Source organism: Rhinolophus sinicus, linkage group LG04, assembly GCF_036562045.2.
Source record: "Rhinolophus sinicus isolate RSC01 linkage group LG04, ASM3656204v1, whole genome shotgun sequence".
Taxonomy (NCBI): Eukaryota; Metazoa; Chordata; class Mammalia; order Chiroptera; family Rhinolophidae; genus Rhinolophus; species Rhinolophus sinicus.
This window is the reverse complement of record NC_133754.1, coordinates 146,051,248-146,071,437: the sequence shown is the minus strand read 5'-3', so window position 1 is coordinate 146,071,437 and position 20,190 is coordinate 146,051,248. Positions and strand designations below refer to the sequence as shown.

At 36.3% G+C, this 20,190-nt stretch overlaps 1 protein-coding gene across 5 annotated transcripts in view; it reads left to right on the top strand.

Annotated features, from left to right (window-relative positions):
- Positions 1 to 20,190, top strand: part of TRPM6 (transient receptor potential cation channel subfamily M member 6) — a 138,580-nt gene that overhangs the window by 48,143 nt on the left and 70,247 nt on the right. For 4 of the 5 annotated variants that reach the window (XM_019736695.2, XM_019736693.2, XM_019736694.2 and 1 more), the window contains exons 6-14: positions 3,279 to 3,403; positions 7,126 to 7,297; positions 10,396 to 10,564; positions 11,631 to 11,754; positions 13,836 to 13,908; positions 14,034 to 14,134; positions 16,599 to 16,733; positions 17,758 to 17,811; positions 19,719 to 19,859. In XM_019736695.2, the coding sequence (XP_019592254.2) occupies positions 3,279 to 3,403; positions 7,126 to 7,297; positions 10,396 to 10,564; positions 11,631 to 11,754; positions 13,836 to 13,908; positions 14,034 to 14,134; positions 16,599 to 16,733; positions 17,758 to 17,811; positions 19,719 to 19,859 (1,094 nt within the window). Of the gene's footprint in view, positions 1 to 3,278; positions 3,404 to 7,125; positions 7,298 to 10,395; positions 10,569 to 11,630; positions 11,755 to 13,835; positions 13,909 to 14,033; positions 14,135 to 16,598; positions 16,734 to 17,757; positions 17,812 to 19,718; positions 19,860 to 20,190 lie in introns of those variants that run through there. The other variant, XM_019736699.2, reaches the window with a different exon arrangement.

Here is a 20,190-nt window from a genome sequence, read left to right as displayed (position 1 = left end):
TTTTAATTTTAATTGGCCCTAGGCAATATCTCTTATTAAATTTAGCCCATCCTTTAAGATCTGCAGTAGACAGAGGATGCTTCATGGGTGCATCCTCTATCTCATCTCACTTTTGTATATTAATTGCTATAGCATGTTTTGCCTGTAGCACTTGTAGCATGTATGTGTTTTGCCTTACAGGTTTGGATAAGTCTGTGTATTAGCTCTTTTTCCTGGTTGTGAGCTAGAGGCCAGGGCCTACACATCAGCTAGGCATTGGGTAACACGTGCTGATTTAACAAATTATTTCTTCTGACTGAAAGGAATGAAGGAAGCAATGATTGAAAAAAAAAAAAAAAAGCAAAATAAAACCAAGGGATTTAGCCTGTTACTTACTAATGGGTTTCTTTGTTGTTTCTGTTTTACATTTTATTGAGATCATTATTGTTTCACATTCTTGGATGAAAAGCGAAGGTGGCAGTTCTTAGTCTGTTGTATAGGGCTTACTTTATTTCCAGTAAAAAAGCTGACGGGTGGGGAAGTTTTTCAGAGTTCAGAAAAAGATAACCTTGGTCAAGGCCTTTTCTTTGAATAACGAAGTGCATCAGTGTATGACACACTTTCTGTTACTTACTGCATTTTTTTTTTTAAACAGTTGAGGTTAGGGCCAGTTAAGGAACACAAATATAATAGTGTGAAGACTATTGAAATAGTTTATGTAAACAAAAGGAATGAGAAATGTGACATACTTGGAGCTCCCTTAAATAATAATCAATAATCTGACCTGACCCAGCCACAGCTCCTCAGAGGCTAGCTGCTCAAGGAGCACCACATCCCCTGGAGGCGTATTGGGAATGCAGATCACAGGCTCCTTCCCAGACCAGCAGGATCAGGGTTTGCAGTTTCATAACATCCCCACACGAGTCTTATGCACATTTAAATTTAAGAAGCTCTGCTGATGAGATTCTGCCTATTCTTGAGAGGCTTCTCAACTGTAATTGAACATTACTTGGCATGAATTTTTGACATTTACTTAAATTGAATGCCAAAAGCCTTGAGAGTCTAGTACATATAAAACAATTGGGTGGATGCTGTGGATGAAAGATGCGGATGATATGGGCCCTGGGTTTAGTGGTCGGGTGTGTTGTGACAAATAGACAATAAGCAACTGACTGAAAAATCGATGCTGTCTGGGTCATCATTGCGATACAAAGAATGTGTTTGGGAGTCAAAGGAAGAGGAAGGTAAATTCCAGTTCCAAATGAGGGTACCTGGGAAGGCTTGGAGAAGGATATAGCACTTAGTGTTGGCTTTGAGAGAAGAGTAAGAAGAGGTATTCTAGGCAGAGGTGGCAGCTGTAGGTCAGGCACACAGCTGGAGATTAACGCATGTATAGAACAAGATGATAAAGCCATCAGCTGGGTCTGCCATGTGGCAGAAGCAGGGACAGCAAGGGAGACTGGAGCCAGATTGGGTGCCATGCTGATGGGCTGAGGTTTTATTCTCTATGTAGCAGGCAGCCTTCAATGGATTTTGAACAGGAGAATGAACAGGGAATGACACAGTCAGATCTGATTTTACAGAGAGTCTCGACGGACAATATGTGTCAGGATCACACATGGGCAGCTAAAAAGCCAGCACCACTACCACCACCACCACCACACCATCACCACCACAGTGCTGGTAACACATGCCAAACCTGTGGAATCCAAATGTCTGTTGTAGTGAATGGCTCCATAGTGGATAATAATGTGTGTCTGTGGTCTAGAACTCTGATTCTAGAAAATGACTCTGGGAGAAGTGCAAAAGATGAGCTGGAGGGGAAGATGCAGAGAGAGGGAAATGATTTAGGTGCTGTGCATCAGGTGCATGTAATGTGCAAGGTTTTTCTCCAGTGCTAATGTCACATACAGAGTCAGTACTATACATAGGATGAATAAGTGGTGCAATGCAGTGTCAGAGTAAGCCAATCTCAAAGGACTACAACTGTATGATTCCAACTATATGACATTCTGGAAAAGGGAAAACTATGAAGGCAGTAAAAAGATCAGTGGTTGCAAGGGGTTAGATTGGGATTGGAAGAGGGCTGGGGTGAATAGGCAGAGTGCAGAGGATGTTGGGGGGTTAAACACTCTGTACGAGACTGTAATGGTGGACACATGTCATTTACACATTGTCCAAACCCATAGACTGTACAACACCAAGAGTGAACTCTAATGCAACTACCATGTTTCCCCAAAAATAAGACTTAGCTGGACCATCAGCTCTAACGCATTTTTTTGGAGCTAAATTAATATAAGACCTGATCTTATTTTACGATAATGTAAGACCAGTTCTTATATAATATAAGACTGGGTCTTATAATAATTTTTTTCCAAAAGATGCATTAGAGATGATGGTTCAGCTAGGTCTTATTTTTGGGGAAGCACGGTATGGACTGTGAGTGATTATGATGTGTCACCGTAGGTTCATCGATTTTAACAACTATATTACTCTGGTCGGGGTGTTGATAGTAGGGGAGGCTATGGGTGTGTGGGAGCAGGGGTTTTATAGAAATTTTCTGTATGTTTAATTTTACTTTGAACCTAAAACTGCTCTAAGAAGTGAAGTCTATTTATAAAAAGAAAAATCAGATATCCAGGATTAGAATACAAGCTCTACAAAATACCAGTGTTATAACCTTGGGCAAGTTACTTAATGTCTTTGTGCCTTAATTACTGCCTATAAAATTGACTAATGGACTAAGAAAAGTTTCTACTTTAAGTATACCTACATTTAAAACACTTAAGAGAGCACCTGGTGCATAGTAAGAGTTGGCTGTTATAATTATTGCTATTATTATTAATTCCAGAGGGCAAGCATTAATGTATTAGCTCTGGAATATTTGTATATATAGAGCTATTCAATTAATTTGTCTCGATTAAGCAAGGGACACACCTGCAGAATGTTTTGACCTGCAGAGAAGGTCAGAGAAAAAACTACTTAGAACATTATGATTTCAGGGCTGGGCTTGCAGGACATTGTGGTCAGGTAAGTGTAGGGGCAGAACCGAGGTTATAAGCAGAAATACCCATAGGGAGTGGAGAATTGTTCAGGTCAAGAGATCAGTGACAGAAGCAGAAGGTGTAGAGGGAGTAGAGCAAGCCAAGATACAGAAACTAATTCCACTGTGTCAGCGACTTTTCCTAGCAATGGCCTTTTGTATACTCTTATGCTTGTCTGTTTGTCTCTTTCTGTGGGTCACGGTGTTTTGCATGATTTGTGAGTTAAAGCTTGACTTCTGAACTGGTTGTTCATAGGAGTGTCCAAACATGTTGGTGATGCCCTGAAAGCCCATTCCTCTCAGTGCTTGAGAAAAATATGGACAGTTGGAATCCCTCCTTGGGGTGTCATTGAGAACCAGAGGGATCTTATTGGAAAAGATGTAAGTAGACAATCCTTCTACAACAAAAGGAAATGAACATGCATACTATTAGAATTATACCTGGATATTTAATAGATATTTTGAATGTGATATGTCCAAAACCAACTCCTGACTTCCAACCGCTTCCCTTACCCTGTCTTAGAAAATGACAATCACATCCTTGCAGTTGCTCAAGCCAAAAACCTTGGACTAGTCCTGGAATGATCTCTGTCTCATACCTCAAACCTGATCCATCAGTAAATTATTTCAGCTTCACTTTAAAAGTATATCCAGAATCTGACCTCTTCTCATTACCTTCACTGTATTGAGCTGGTTCAAGCTACCATTTTCCATCACCTGGATGATTATAATAGCCTTCCCTGCTCTTATCCTTGTCTCTTATTATAGTCTATTCTAAACACAGTAGCCAGAATGATTCCTCTGAAATATAAATCAGATCATGCTACTACTCTGAAAAACCCTTCTATGGATCCTACCTCACTCAGAGAAATAGCCACGCTTCTTGCAATGGCGGCATGTAGTGAAACAAGGGACATTCATGATTTGGCCCTTCTCTTCCCTTATACCACTCTCTTCTTCATTCATTCCTGTGTTTTGATTCTTTGATAGTATTTGTTTGTTGTTCTAAAGGGAACAGACTTGTTTAATTATGTTTATGACTAATATATATTTTTTGGTAAAAATCTCAGATATTACAAAAGGTATGAAGAAGAAAGATAACCATTGTTAATATTTTGGTGTGTATTATTCCAGAATTTTTTCTATGTATGTGTACATGTGTATAGTAAAAAGACTTTGTAGTAAAAAAAGTAATAACAGAAACCTACTACTGTGAATCTGTTTTTTAGCTTAACTATTTAATGTAATTACTTTTCTATGTCAATTAATATAGACATGCTCATGGTTTATTTTAACTTTTATTTTGGAAAATTTAAACATATATTTAAGAGTAGATAGATTCAAATAATGAACTTCTATGTACCCATCTCCCAGCTTCAACAGTTATGAACTCAAAGCCAATTGTTTCATCTATTCCCTTGCACACATCTTTCCTCCATTATTTTGAAGCAACACCAAATAATTTCATGTTTTAATGGGTATTTCTAACCAACTGAGCTAACCAGCCACCCCTTAATAGGTATTTCTAAAATATATGGACAATTAAAATAAAATACTACATTGTCATTTTCATACATAAAAAATTAACAATAATTCCTGAATGTCATCAAATATCCAGTCTGTGTTCAAGTTTCTGATTGTCTCATATTTTTTTTCAGTTGTTTGATTTCGCTATCTAAAAAAGTGCCCTACATTGTGATAAGTTGGTGTTGAGTCACTTATTTTCTTCCTGAGTCACTTTTAATCACTGTTTCCCTCTATTTCCTGTTGTGTTTTTTTTTTTGTGTTATTGTTGTTTTTGCTTTTTGGCAGTTTATTTGTTGAAGAAACTGGGTCATTTGTCCTGAAGAGTTTCGCACAGTTTGGACTTTGCAGATTTAACCTCTTATAGTAGGTTTCTCTGTCTCTTGTCTTTCCTATAAATTGGTAGCTTGATCCAAAGGTATGATCAGATTCAGATACTATTTGTGCAAGTTTATGCCACAGGAGATATGCCCTTCCCTTACAAAGTTGGATCATCCCTCTTTTTATGATATTATTACCTACATTCATTGTTTCAATAGTGTTGCAAAATGCTGGTATTTATTATAGTGTTCCTTTTTCACTTATTAGCTTAAATATCGAGAAAAACATTTTTGTATCAGCCACTTGGTTTACCTTGTCATACAGTTGTATAGGAGAGGGAAGAATAAATGAATGATTCTTTCTCTTTATTTTCCAGTTTTCAAAACATTAAGTAGGTTATTTACCATCCTCCAAGGTGAACAATAAGATTTTTTTTTTGCTTCTTGAATTTAAACATATTTCGTATATTTCAATTTGTTATTTATTCATTATTTATTTTATATTCGTTATTTATTATATATTCAATTTATTATAGTTATTATTCTTAATCATGCTCAAATCATCTCCGTTTGCTCAGTGGAATGTTTTCAAGATGTCTCCTAAGTCCTTTTAACACAATTCCAGTCCTTTTCCATAGCTTCCTTGCATTTTGGTATGAAAAAATGTTCCAGGCTCATTGTGTATAGTTTTTTTTTTTTTCGCTGCTAGAGAAATTGTTGGTTGCTTTTAATGGGAAAGAGTATTAACAGACCAAATTTTGGGGGCTAAGGGTGCAGTTTGATTTTTTATGTCTCATAATATTCTGCTGTATTAAAGTACTATAATTTATTGAACTATTTCTCTATTATTGTCCATTTCAGTGATTTCCTGGTTTTCACTTTTGTAAATGAAATTAATGTTGTGATAAGGTACATACATAAATCTTTGAAACTAGCTGGCTTTGTTTTGTTAGAAATAATTATCAAAGTTGAATGATTGGGCTAGTCGATATCAACCTTTAAAAATGTGACTCATTATCTTTGAGAAAGTTGGTAACAATTTACACTCCTACCAACAGGGTATGAGGGTGCCCATTTCTGTTCCATTGTCAGCTCTGGATATTCTGGCTTTTAAAAAAAATTGCCACCTGATAAAATAATACCTAATTGTTCTTATTTACATATCTCTGATTACTAGTGAGGTTCAATATCATTTCATGTAAGTTTTGTGCATTTTCAAGCATGGTTTTTATATTTTGAAAGGGCTTTTATATTGTAATTAATTCTACTAACATTTTTGTCATGCATGCTGCATTTCCTCCTTTTAATATTATATAATTTATGATCATTTTTCCATAAATAAAAAATATGTATTAAATATACCAAGTATTTTCTTTTTTGATTTCTGGCCTCAGTGTCATGTTTAGGAATTATAAAGGTAACTTTTAAGGAATAATGTTTGTAAAGCTTAAAATGCTTTTTATGTCCATTATTTCCTTTAAGCCTCACAACAACCCTCTGATGTAGGGATTATTATCATTTTCATTTATACATGAAGAAAATCAGCCTGAGAAAGGAGCCTGAGTAAGTAGAAAAATGTGGACTTAAATTTGGGCTCTGACTCCAGATCCTGTCCTGTTATCTCTGAAAACAAATAAGAATTGGATCAGCTTGAGGAAGACTCTATAAATGTTAATAAAGATGTGGATGTTTTATATAGAATGAATCACCATTTGATTGGCTGTTACTCTTCATTTCATATGAAATACTAGAAAAAATTCAGTGTCAAAATATTATTCTGGAATAGACCTACTAAAGGCATATTTTCTGTACAGTGATGTTTTGTGTACTGATGCCAATCCTTGAACTGTTAAAAACATCTGAAGTAAGATAACTATCAAAATTGAAAATAAATATTTAGAACCATTTTTAGCAATGTGGTAGTGCTGTGATATCCAAGCATATGGTCAGTGGACTTATCTTGCTGAGCATGGAGTGTACGAGTGTCATTGAACTTGTGTTGCTGAGTCTCATGAGCAGAGCTGCATAATAGTCATGCATTGTGGGACCACATATCGGTCCATAGAAAATGGAAAAAAACACACAAAAACACAAGTTGATCCTTTACCACAGATAGCTTGAGAAGCACTGCTCTTGGTAGCAAGTTGTGCTTTCTAATCTCAACAAGAACTCTGTAGTGCATAGAGATAGGCCTTTGGAGCAGTTGAGCCAAAGGAAGGATCTGAAAGTCTGACCCTCCCTGTCCTTGCTGTCTTACAGGTGGTGTGCCTATACCAGACTCTGGGCAACCCCCTCAGCAAGCTCACCACACTCAACAGCATGCATTCCCACTTCATCCTGTCTGATGATGGAACTGTGGGCAAGTATGGAAATGAGATGAAGCTCAGGAGGAACCTGGAAAAGTACTTGTCTCTGCAGAAGATACATAGCCGTGAGTACCACGGGGCTTCAGCCAATGGGTCCTGGCTGGGGACCTGCTGTGGAGCAAGGTGCTCCATTATTAGCAGTACAGAGTGGAAAGGTCCAAGGCAGCCCTGGCCTGAAATGAATGTGTGTGAACTTACAATCAGAAGAAAACAGGGTGTGAGTTGGTACAGATCTGTGGGTGACAGTTGGGAGAGAAGAGCAGTATAGACAGGGGGACAGTATAGGTAAGGATGATGTTGTGGAAGAGTGGAGACTTCAGCGGAGCCTCCAGGAGTCCTTAGGGCTGGATAAAGGGAGGGAGACTGGAGGGAAGTATCAATGCGGGACTGGGAATGGCTAAAGAGCAATCAGGAGACTGGCCTGATCTCACTATCAAAAACTAACCATTGTTAACTTTATTACATTCATGCTTTCAGAAGTTTTCTAGACATAAAAAGAGCAACATTTTAAAAATGAGCACTGGTATCATAATATCCATACTTCTTTTATAGTCTTCCCCCAAACATAGATGTTATTTCCACATCAATAAGCCTAAATTTAGCACATCTTTCTTTTTTTAACTGTTATTTATTTTAAGTGTGTTTTTCCAGGACCCATCAGCTCCAAATCAAGTAGTTGTTTCAATCTAGTTGTGGAGGGCGCAGCTCACATGTGGGGTTTGAACCGACAACCTTGTTAAGAGCACTGCGCTCTAACCAACTGAGCTAACTGGCCGCCCTAATTTAGCATATTTTAATGGCTACGTAATATTTCATTATATAGGATTAAGAGATTCTCTTATGAAAGTTTTTTTAATCCATTTCAGTGATTCAATGATTAATGAAACACACATCTAAATATTCTTCTGTTACTTTTATGCTTTAACATACCATTGTGTCCATTTCATTTAGCTTTTATAAGACTATATTATTAGAGGACTCCTATGACTATCAGTTAGTATATTGTATGGGAGGAAGAAACTTTTCCTTTCCCCTTCAAGTTTCTTTAGGCTGGTCTAATAATTAAATCTCAATGAGATAGATTAATAAGAGAACATAACCACATTTAATTATATATGTACATGTGGGAACCCCATGTACACAAGAGAGTCAGAGACCCCACATACATGAGAGGTTCAGGGACAGAAAGTTCAAATGAGTTATATATGATGTTCTGAGCTAAGGCTTGATGTAAGTTCCTTTGGGGCTTCAGAGGGGAGGAAGGTCACTGCAGGGTGATAAGAAGAGGACGTGCGTGCTCACTAATCAGTAATCGGTCCTCCTCTACAGATAAGTCATGAATAGTTATCTCAGGTGATAACTTTTATTATGGGCAAGGCTCCTCACTTAAATTCTTCTAGGTAGTTGTGGGTGGGTGGGGCAGAAGTTTCTCTTGACCCCACAGTGACTCTTGCCTTAGCTCAAAATAATCCTCATACCACCGAGGTACAGCTTGCGGTGACGTGTTCTGAATCCCTACACTTTCTTAGGTTCACTTTTTAGTGATAGGGGGAAAATAATGAGGTGGAGGTATATGGAAAAAGAGATTAGAATGACAGAGCAATTAAATGGACTGAAGAAAGTTTTCAGATGCCTGCTAACAGGCCCAACCCTAACATTTGCAGAGTATGGTACAAGGGTACATATGGAAGTGCACATACTATATGACCAAATACTTCAAACCCTTACATCAAACTAGGAAATTGTATACTGTTCTATCCTTTTACCTTTGCACATATAGATTGAAGGCCAGGTTTGAGTTTAGAATCTTGGATTTGAGGGAGTACTGAGCCAGAATGTGGGGTGAGACAGAGCCAGCACCTTGGCCCTGGTCTATAGCCCACTCTCTACTTCTCTTCCTGACCTTGGTTCAATCCCATCATGCCATGGGCCTCATACACATGTGGTCACCTGGACACACCAGCCTATGTTTTCAAACTCTCCACCTTATGCCTACCCTGTTGCCTTTTGCTTTGGCAGGTATGTCCGTGGGGAGGACATGTCTTGGACAGAGGCCCAGGCAGTCCCTGGTAGCAGGAATTTGGGGTCTGTGGCACTCTGATAAGTAGAGGAGGGGACACAGACTTTCCTCAGACGTTGGCCCTGCAGACTCCTCACTGTGAGAGGAGGAACATGGGTAGGAGAACGCCTTGTAAAACATGTGGCCCAGAATAAAGCTCTGGTTTGAGTGTGGTATTGCCTACCAATTTTTCTTCTTTTGAAAAGTAAAATAAAATAGTGATTTAAATAGTATCAATACATGTGTGGTATAAAAGTTAAATCAAATAAGTATAGAATAAACAAGATCTCTTTTCAAAATGCAGTGACATCCCCAAATTCTCCCTCCCTTCTCTCTGCTATTAATAGTTTGATGTATATCCTTCCAGAGTTTTCTGTAGATACAGAAAGAGAGCTCTATCTATCTATCTATCTATCTATCTATCTATCTATCTATCTATCATCTATCTATATCTACCTATGTATATGGTTCAGAAAATATAAATAGGACCATACTATGCAAATCATGCTGTAACTCTTTTTCATTTAATATCTTTTTAAAAAGAATGACCCTACAGTATTTTTTTTGTCTTCCTTACTTTAATGAAAGAATATATATGGTCATGATAAGAAATTCAACAATTAAAAATGAAATAAATTGAAATGTAAAAGTTCTTTGAGAGTTACTCATCCCATCTTGTTTTTAGAAATAACCACTATTAAAAGTTGATCGAATTGGCGAAAGGTTAATCATTTTTGGAGATGAGTTATACGTACATTGGGGTTCCTTATATCATTCTGTTTTCTTTGAGATAGGTTTGAAATTTTTCACAATGAAAAGTTAAAATTTCTTGAAGACTACTTTTTAAAAAAAATTACTGAAAGCCATTAGCTATTTTTTTAACTTGAGAAATTTTGAAGATGCTCTCATCATATTTATGCTATTTTTATTTAAAGTCTAAGCTTCTGGCTTGGTCTTGAACTACACAAGCCTGAGAGAAGAGCTAGAGAAAGTAATGAATATATATGTGGTGATTGAAACACTTGTGTCTGGAAATCAAAATGGCTGATTGGCTGAGATAGGGTTGCTTTGTAACAGTTTGGTATTGTTTGTCATCTGAAATAGGCTCAAGACAAGGCGTGCCCATGGTGGGACTGGTGGTGGAAGGAGGTCCCAATGTCATCCTCTGGGTGTGGGAGACTGTGAAAGACAAACATCCAGTGGTGGTGTGTGAAGGCACTGGAAGAGCTGCTGACCTTCTGGCTTTCACCCACAAACATTTAGCAGATGAAGGGTGAGTCGTTGACTCTTCATTTTTGAAACTGTGGTGACTATTTATTCCTCCATTTTAGTTCTTTAAGCTCTGCTTTTATTTGGGCTGGATATCTTTGGAGGACAGAGGTAGAAACTGGAATTCACTTTTCAATGATTTTTATATTTATTAATCAATATCAAAAAGTGCTCCAATAATGCAAGTTGCTACTTTCTTAGCAGAAGAATGGCATGCACTTATAAGGGATGCTTGAACCTTGTCTGAGCTTTGGGGAAAAACATTTGCAGGGAGAGTAGGGGAGGAGATGCTCCTGCAACTGGCCATTATAGCTGAAAAAATTCTTCAATGAGTGAGGAAACCAGGGTTGGCTTCAGGTCACCCTCAGGTTCATTCACCATTAGTAAAAATAGCAGGAATTGGGAGAGTTGAATTCTGGCATTTATATAGCATACGTTGTGCTTATTCAAGATTTTAATTTTCACCTTTTCTTATTCTTCCAATTTCAAAAGCATGATATTTCTACTGTGTAAGTAAATGTAGTGCTAATCAATTAAAATATCGACCCCACTAATTTACTCAACAAACATTCACTGCTTGTAACTTCTCTCTGACAACTCTTTCCTTACAATTTCTCTCCCATTTCAGCCCTTAGTTCTCTACTCCCACCCTTTATCCCCTTCCTTATCCTTTCCTACCTCTCCTTTTGTCAAAATCATCCTCGATGAGTGGTTCTTAAACCTTTTGGGGTTTCAGATCCTTTTAAGGATATGATGCCCTTAATTTCTGGGCATGGACAGCCGCCTGAAAACCTATCACCTTGAGAAACTTGCCCCAGGGTACAGTCATTCCAGGATTATGGCAGATCATTCTATTCTTGCTTTCAAATTCAGACTTCTGGTGCTGCTTCTTGTTCATTTTCCTTCTTGCTCCATTTTCTTCTTGCTCATTTTTTTTTTTCCTTTGCAAAACTGTCCATAAAAACCTTCTCAGTTAGGGAGAGCAGATAGTTGGTTTTCTTTTACTGATGTTGTTGGCTGGTTCCGTTCTCTGTATTGTGTCAAGTCACGACCGTTTATCTCTCTCCCAGGGCCCTTCATCCTCAAGTGAAGGAAGAGATCATCTGCATGATTCAGAACACTTTCAACTTTAGTCTTAAACAGTCCAAGCACCTTTTTCAAATTCTAATGGAGTGTATGGTACACAGGGATTTTGTGAGTATGATGAAGTGATGATTCAACCAACTTAAAAAATGTTAATTTTCAACAATTGTACTATTTATTTTCACACTTTTTTAGGTATAGAATTTTTTCATTTTTAGTTTTGTACATAACTCTACAGAACTTGGCCTTTAGTTCAGTAACTTGGCTTCTTATCCCCCTTCCACCCTTTTCTAATTCCCAATTGTACCTCGGAAAAAGCACTTAGTATAGCAGTAATGCATAAAAGTGATCAAGTTTAGTGAAAACTACACATAAATATTTTCAAAGGTTAAAGAAAGAGCTCCATGTCTCAAGTGAACGCAAGTCTCTTGGGGTAGATGACTGTATCATGGCATCCTGCATAAATCCTACAGATCACTAGGAATGTGTTGGCAATAGGAAATGTGAGAATAGGGTGTTATGGGCTATGAACATAATATAGATTCAGGAAAAGATTTCAGTGATTTAGGGTAATGTGATCAAAATTTTGTCAATGACTTGGATGATATGAAGCTGACAATTATAGTAAATATGCAGACATGTCATGATTCATAGTGATCTCTCCAGAATTTGAAGGCTGGACCAAATTATACAAGATTTTGGTAATATTTTGGTAATCACCTGGCCTCAAAAAACCAATTGAATAAGTTCAGCCTAGACAAAGCGTGGCAAAACACATGTGAAAAACCCTTTGGGATTTTAGTTGACCTAATAACAACAAAAATAACAACCATGTCTACAATTAGCAGTATTTTTGTTTTTGTTTTTTATAATTCCTTCCCCCTTTTCACCCAGCAGTGTGCTTCCAAATATATGTTTTTTACCTGAAGTAGTCTCATGAATGATTTCAATATGGCAGTGATTATTTCCTTTTCAGAAATAATGAAGCTGAAGTCAAGAAAATTTAAGTGATTTACTCAGTGTCATGCAGTTATGAAATGTTAGAACTGAAACTTGAACTCAGAGTTGAAATCTTATACATGGTCTACTACATTTTATATTTCCCACAATGATGAGTAAGTTAAGAAAAGGACATGTTAAAGAGATCGTCCTTATATTTGCCTCTTCCTATCATCAAGCAGAGTTACTAATAAGCTGTGTAATGATCAAGAGGGAACTAGAGAAGGCAGCTAAGGGTTTGCACATTATAGGAATTAGGTTCTCAGTTCCTGTACTATTGAAGGTGGATTTTTATTGATGCACATAGAGGGTCTGTTAGGTGGAGGGAACCCATGTGTGAATTGTAGAAGTATGGTTTTCCTATCTTTGTGGGAACTTAGAGATTAGGGTCCTTCTCATTTTGTGGGCGAGGAACCTGAGATTCAGTGGCCATAAGGGATCTACCCAAGGCTAACTAGTTAGTGGGATGTGTGGGGCTAGAATTTGCCAGTCTAGGCTCTTTTTTGTTGAACAGCTCCCTCTACTATGTAAAATATACTTTCATTTGGAAAGACTGAGACACATTCATTAATAGCAGGGGACCTTTTATAATCATAAGTAATGTCCTTATTTGTCTTAAAAAAATCAGCTGCATTTTTTTAAATAAAAAAGTTTGATGTATTGGACACTTTGATATTGTGATGACCGTCTGCTGTCCATTCTACTTGCTCACTGACTGCATTATAATTGCCTCACTTATTTTATGACAAATCCTTGAGGATACATTTCTCATTAAAAAGTGACAGTCTTCGTTTCTAAGGTTAGGGGAACAGAAGGATCTCATTTGGCACGCCTTCAAAATGAGAAAGGATTGTCTTTACCTGAGGAGTTCATACTGAGTTTCTTTTCATTATAGCATGTGCATAGTACATTAATGTAGCCATGTTCTTTCATGTATGTTTCTTCTGGGATACATGGAATTTTTTAGGTAATTTTCTCCCCTTGTATGCCCACAATTCTCCATTACCCTACTAATTTTTTTTTCTTCAATACAATAACTGAAAAACAAAAAAATTTTAACTTTGTCATTTTTGACGTTAATGAAGTTTGTTTTCCTCAATTCATTAGCTCGAGTGAATTTTTTGTGGGTACTCTTGAAAGCGTTTCTTTGCTAGTGCCCCAAATGTATGTCTTTTGTTTTACAACTGTTATAGATTACCATATTTGAGACTGACTCTGAGGAGCTGCAAGACCTTGATTTAGCCATCCTAACAGCTTTGCTGAAAGGTGAGTGTCTGAGTAGGGTTACAACTGCTTCTCACTTCCTCTTGTCACATTCCATAACATTTTGGGTATATTTATATGTTGATGTTTTAAGTAAATTATATGATCATTCCTTTCTTTTACCCTAGGCACAAATTTATCAGCATCTGAACAATTAAATCTGGCAATGGCTTGGGACAGAATGGACATTGCCAAGAAACATATCCTAATACACGGACAACATTGGAAGGTATAATGAAAACGAAGTCATTTGGAAAAAAAGTATTTTTGTGTTGGTTTGTTAGGGAGGGGCAAAAGAGAAAGTTGGCGGAGAGATACATTGGATTGGGAGGGGTGTGGGGTATCATCTCTCCAGTGGGGTACCCAGGGATCTCAAAGACATTTCTCTCATCTACTTTGACTGAAAACATTTTTTCCCCTCTGGCTCTGCAGGCCAATTGAGGTTAACAAAGGACATTGGGGAAAAGACAGAATGGAAAGCCTTTTTATTTTTTTTGAATGGACAGATTTGTTTATATTGTTATTTGAAACTTAAAGTTTATCTTATTTTTTGCATTAAAATGTAATAAATGCTCATAATAAAAATTAGTGAAAATTGAAAAAACAGAGAGAAGAAAGGTTATCTATAGTGATAATGATAATTACTATTAACATTTCATTTTTAAAAATTACAGTTGTGACCATACCACAGGTGTATTATTTTGGGGTCAAACTAATACATGCACATTGTTTAAAACATCAAATGGTACTAAAAGGCTACTTAAAACACAGTAGTTCTTTGCCCTGTTAATCCCAAGAGCCAAGTACTTTCGACAAATTTTTTTGACTGTTCTGGCATTTATAAATCTCCATATTTCTAAAAATAAGTCATATTGCTGTTTTCTGAATCATCAGTTTTAGAGACCTTTCAACATTTCTGTCTGTAGTTCTCACTACTGTAATCTGGGCTGGTTGTGTGCTATTCCTGGTGCTGGACTGTCGTCCTGCATCATTTTAGGGATTTCCTCCTGTGTTAGAGTGCCTATTTTCTGTATTCCCTGTATTCCTCTTTCTTGGTTTACTTCTTCATTTTGATGGTGTGCATCCTTCAGTAACTTCCTGAGAAAGGTAGGATGGGAGATAAAAATTTTGAGGACTTACGTGTTTGAATATGTTTTAAGATGGGAAGTAATTTCTCTTAGAGAATTTTGAATGCTTAGCTTCTAGAACCCAGCATTCCTGCTGAGAAGTAAAAATCTTTCTGTTTTCTGATCCTTTGTTTGTGACCATTGCCTCCCCTCCCCCCCCCCCCCCCCCCAGAAGTTTAAAAGAATCTTTCCTTTATGGAGTGTTCTGCGATTTGGAGTTGTTTTGATTCTTTATATCCATTATGCTGCACACATGCTTTCAATTTGGCAATCATGTGTTTCCGTTCTGGGGAATTTCCTCCCTTGTTTTTTCTGTTCTCTTTCTGGAATATCCCTTTACTTAAATGTTGGACCACAGATGCCTCCTCTAATCTTATTCCTCTTATCTTCTATATTGTGTCTTTGGTGGATTTCCTCAACTTTAATTTTCATGCCTTGCAGGTAGCTTTTTGTTTATGGTAGTATACTATTAATTTCTGCAAGCAAATTTATTCTTTGGTTGTCTTTTTTTTTTTTTTTTAAACAGCATCCTGAATACAAATATGTTCCTTTATTTTTGAGAATATTAATGATAATTCTTTTGAAATTTTCTTCTTCCTGCATTGTCTGATACCTCCTAGTTGATGTTTTGTGGTCTATTTGTTGTGGACTTTTTGTTTAAGTATGGAGAATAGAAAGCACATTGAAAATTCTGAACTTGTAGGTGTGAGTGTCACAGTGGAGTGATCTACCTGCCATTTGTTGGGGAATCTGAGATGTCAACATATTTATGTCTTTTCTCTTATACAAATCATAATACCAGAAAAGAATCCTCCAATTTCTGCCTCAAGGTAAAAGCCTTGTTGCTAGTGTTATGGGAGTCAGATGGGGGAAGATGATGGGAAAGGTCCCAACATTAGGAATTCAGCATGTGTGCTTTTATTTCATCCTGATACTTCCAGAATTCTGTGTCATAGATTTATTTGGTTTTTGACTTTTTTCCAGTGTCAGTTTCTGGGGACTTTCACTTTCTGGCTTTCTGGAGTCTGCTACATCAATTACCACTTGACTCCCTGCTTTCCAACTTCCAAAATGTTGCACTCTTGACTTCCTTATTCTTGAGGATTCATTTCTTTTTTAAAAAATAAAATCCCTTTACTATAGTTTTAATGGTGTTTTAGGCAAGAGTAAAAGTAGGTAAGTTTGTTCAATTTGCCATTTATACCCAGAAGCCAGGTGTAGTTTAAATGGAAACATGCCAAGTTACCAAAAAGAAAAGAAAAGAAAGAAAAAGAAGCATTGAATTTTTATTAGAAATGCATTAAACCTGTACATTATTTTGGGAAGGATTGAGATATTTACAATAGTCAATCTTCCCAGCCAAGAACAAACTTATTCAAGATGTCCTTTATGTCTTCAAGTTCACTTTTTGTTATTTCTTCACTCAGGTCGTGAACATTTCTTAGTAAGATTTTAATTTTATATTTATTGTGTCTGTATAGTTTTGAATGCATATACACATAATACTTTAATTATTTCTGTTTTCTTAATTGACCCTGTATCTTTTGTTTATTTTACCCTCTGAAGCCAGGCTCACTGGAACAAGCAATGTACGATGCTTTAGTGATGGATCGGGTAGATTTTGTGAAGCTCTTAATAGAATATGGAGTCAACCTCCATCGCTTTCTTACCATCTCTCGACTGGAAGAGCTCTATAATACAGTGAGTACTGAAACATTTTATCAGTCACCTTTACCTTAAGATTTAGCTTGAATGTTCAAGGCTTCCTGAATGTTCATGTACAAAGATAGCTTATAGAGAGACAGATTTTTCAACCAAAGGAGAAACGTTCTTACCAATTCCATTTTATCCTATGGACATTTTTGTAATTCCCATTATTAATTACACAGACTAGAAGCGTAAAGTAACTTAAGAAAATATTGTAGTAAGATCATAATTAATGCCACAGATGTGAATGAGGACACATTAGTATTATTGAATTATTGAAAGCATTTTAACCTAAGGCCACTGTTAAAATTCTGTTCCTGAAATGTCCCTATTACAACCCTTTATGGAAACTAGACTGGCTTAGTCATTTAAAAAACACCAATTGCTTAAGCCGTGTACCCTTCTTGAAATGTCCTTCTTTGTCCTTTGAATTTTAGCCTTTCTTCAAAGCCCTGTTCAAGTCCTGTCTTCTTGAATACTTCGGTTCACAGTGATCTCTCCTTACAAATTATTTGCAACTCTTTTGAGCGCATCCATCTACATATTGTTGGTTATTTTTTTACATAAGTACCCACTCTCTTCTATTACACTGAGAAACTCTGCAGAGACAGTACTTATGATCTTCATTGACTCCCTCAGAAGCTTGATTGAACACAATAAGTGTTTGATAAATATTTGTTGATGTAATTGTGTGTGGAATTTGTAATTGTGTGATTTATATATGATAAAGGATAGTCATAAATTAGTTAAAATTTATTTCTGTCTCTTGTGACAAGTTAATTAAATCCTTACTATCTACCTATAGATATCTTGCTTTTAAAAGTATTTCAATCTAATTACATCTTCTCTTGAGGAACACCTTCCCTGGAATTAATTTGGCTTAAGCTTCATTACTAAAGATGTTGAAAAAATTTTTTAATATTATGGATTATTTATGCATTCTGAAATAAAGTTTTTTTCCCCAAGCACATGGTAATTAAAAGGTAATTAAAATTCTTCCTTTTATTCTTTATTACAGAAACAAGGACCTACTAATATGCTCTTGCATCATCTAGTCCGAGATGTGAAACAGGTAATCTAATTACGAAGGTGTGCAAATGTCTTTGTGTATTGCCTTAATTATGTGATGGAAGTGTCACCAGATTTTGCTTTGTAAAACGTAGATTTGGATGTCTTGGTGAATGACCTATGCTCTTTATCAGTAACAGAACAATTTCATCACCAAACTGCACTTTTATATTTTTTTCCTATAATTCGCTTTGTGTTCTTAGAGATTTGATCCACCAAGTTAGTGACATTAGCTAGTAATTATTTTCTCTTATAAAATATGAATTAGAGACATACAAAACTTCTAATCAGAACTTTGGCTCAACATGATACAACAGTATTGCCAATGTTGATAATGATACCTGTTGAAAATAAAGACATTTCCTAGTTCTGTTCTCTTTATTGGAGGACTAATATGTGATCTCCATTATTTTTGTTATTATTGTTTTGACTATTAGTGATGGCTTGGGGACTCTCACTTCTTCTGTGCGTCTAAGCATTGTGCTAGGGAACCAGGATGAATCCCATTGCTGTATACACTTCCTCATATTTTGGTCATTGTATTCTCATTGAATCTTGAGTTAAGTCATACTTAAAATAATCTGTCCTATTACTTACCAAAACTTCCCAACTTTAACATATTTTTATGCCTCAATCCCTTCTCTTTTAATTATCAAGAACTTTTATTCATATCTGCAGAAAACTGGGAGTGCCTTTTATTTGTCACCATGATTAAAATCCATCTGTAGCACCTTTTCTTAAAAGTTTTTCCCTCAATTTTCAGAAGTCTAGTACCTTGATGACGTGAGTGTGGGCTTTCTGGTTATGTTGACTTGGTAGGAGAGCCAGAGTGAAAGGACTGCAGAAGAAGACATTTAGTTGGCAAATTAGCAGTAAGCCCAAGTATCCATGATGATGTGCATTTAGTTTGCATCGATTTGTGCTGGATCAAAATGATTTTCCTTAGAGTATATCTTTAAACTCTGATTCTATCACAGTAAACTGAAGAATAAGGAATGAAATAGGTTAAATATGCTCATAACTAACAGCAAATAAGCATAATTTTTGGTGTTCCTGTTAAACAGTGAATTATGAATGTGAGAAAGAAGTGAAATCATTTACGTACACATATGTGTATCACCTTATTTCTTGTTCAAAGCTTTTGAACATTATTCATAATCTGTTCCTCTCAGAGATCTTGTTCAGCACCGTGTATGCCTTTAAAAATGTCCTGTGAATTGCAGTTTAGAACTAACAGTTTTGAAGAGGTAGTAAGGTGGGCTTTAAGGGGTCAAAATAATTTTCATTTAGATTAAGATCCATGTACTTGGATGTCTGCTGCTCAACTCTCCTACCAACCTTGGCATAGAGTCATGTTTTGATGCCTCATTTTGTTCTGCCATTCCATGTTCCTTATTTGTATTTGTTCTACTTCCATATTCTTGTTTTGAGTATGATGTGGTCAACACAATGCGATGTGTTATAAACATTTGAATAAAGAGAGAAGCTGAAGATTTAACCCAACGTTAATTTTGGATCACATACATTCTATATATCTTTCAGTAATTTTACTTCTGTTTATAGTAGTTATGTCATTTCCAGTTAAAAACCATCTTTTATACCAAATGTAAATGTATTTTATTGTAAAGTGTATGTATGCATGAGAGAGAGAAGAAAAAGAGAATGAATGAGCAGACATAAACAGGCATTCAGTGTCTATGAAACTAAAACTATGTTAAGGCTAAGTATCTGTTCCCATTTGAAAAAGCAGATTGTATCAATAGCTGGTCATGTTATTTGATCAGTTTGTAAAGAGATTGAAAAGTATGAATGCATGTCTTTGCAGTTGATTTGGTTATGTTCTAATGTCATGGCAAAAGAGATAGAAAAAGAGAACTGAAAGTTACAATTGATTACATGTTTTTGTTTCAGCATACCTTTCTGTCAGGCTACAGAATAACACTGATTGACATTGGATTGGTAGTAGAATACCTCATTGGTGGAGCGTATCGCAGCAGCTACACTAGAAAAAGTTTCAGAGCCTTCTACAGCAGCCTCTACAGAAAACAGAAGGTAGCACAACTGAAAAGTACCCTCATAAAATTAAGAAGTAGTATAAATAATACTTTAAAAGAAAATGGCTTGGGAAGTTCAGATGGGATTGGTTCTAAAATGGACATTCTGTTTATTGACATCTATTCAGTATCTGCTATATGTAAGGTCCTGTGCTAAGTGCTGGCTTACTGGCCTGGGATGGACATAAAGATCAGGAGTTTAGAAACTTGTAGAGGAAACATATTTATGAATAACTGGCAATAATACAAAACATCATATAATATGTTCTATATTTACACAGAATTAATGTGATGAGAAAAGTTAGAGGGCGAGATGATGAGTTCTTTCC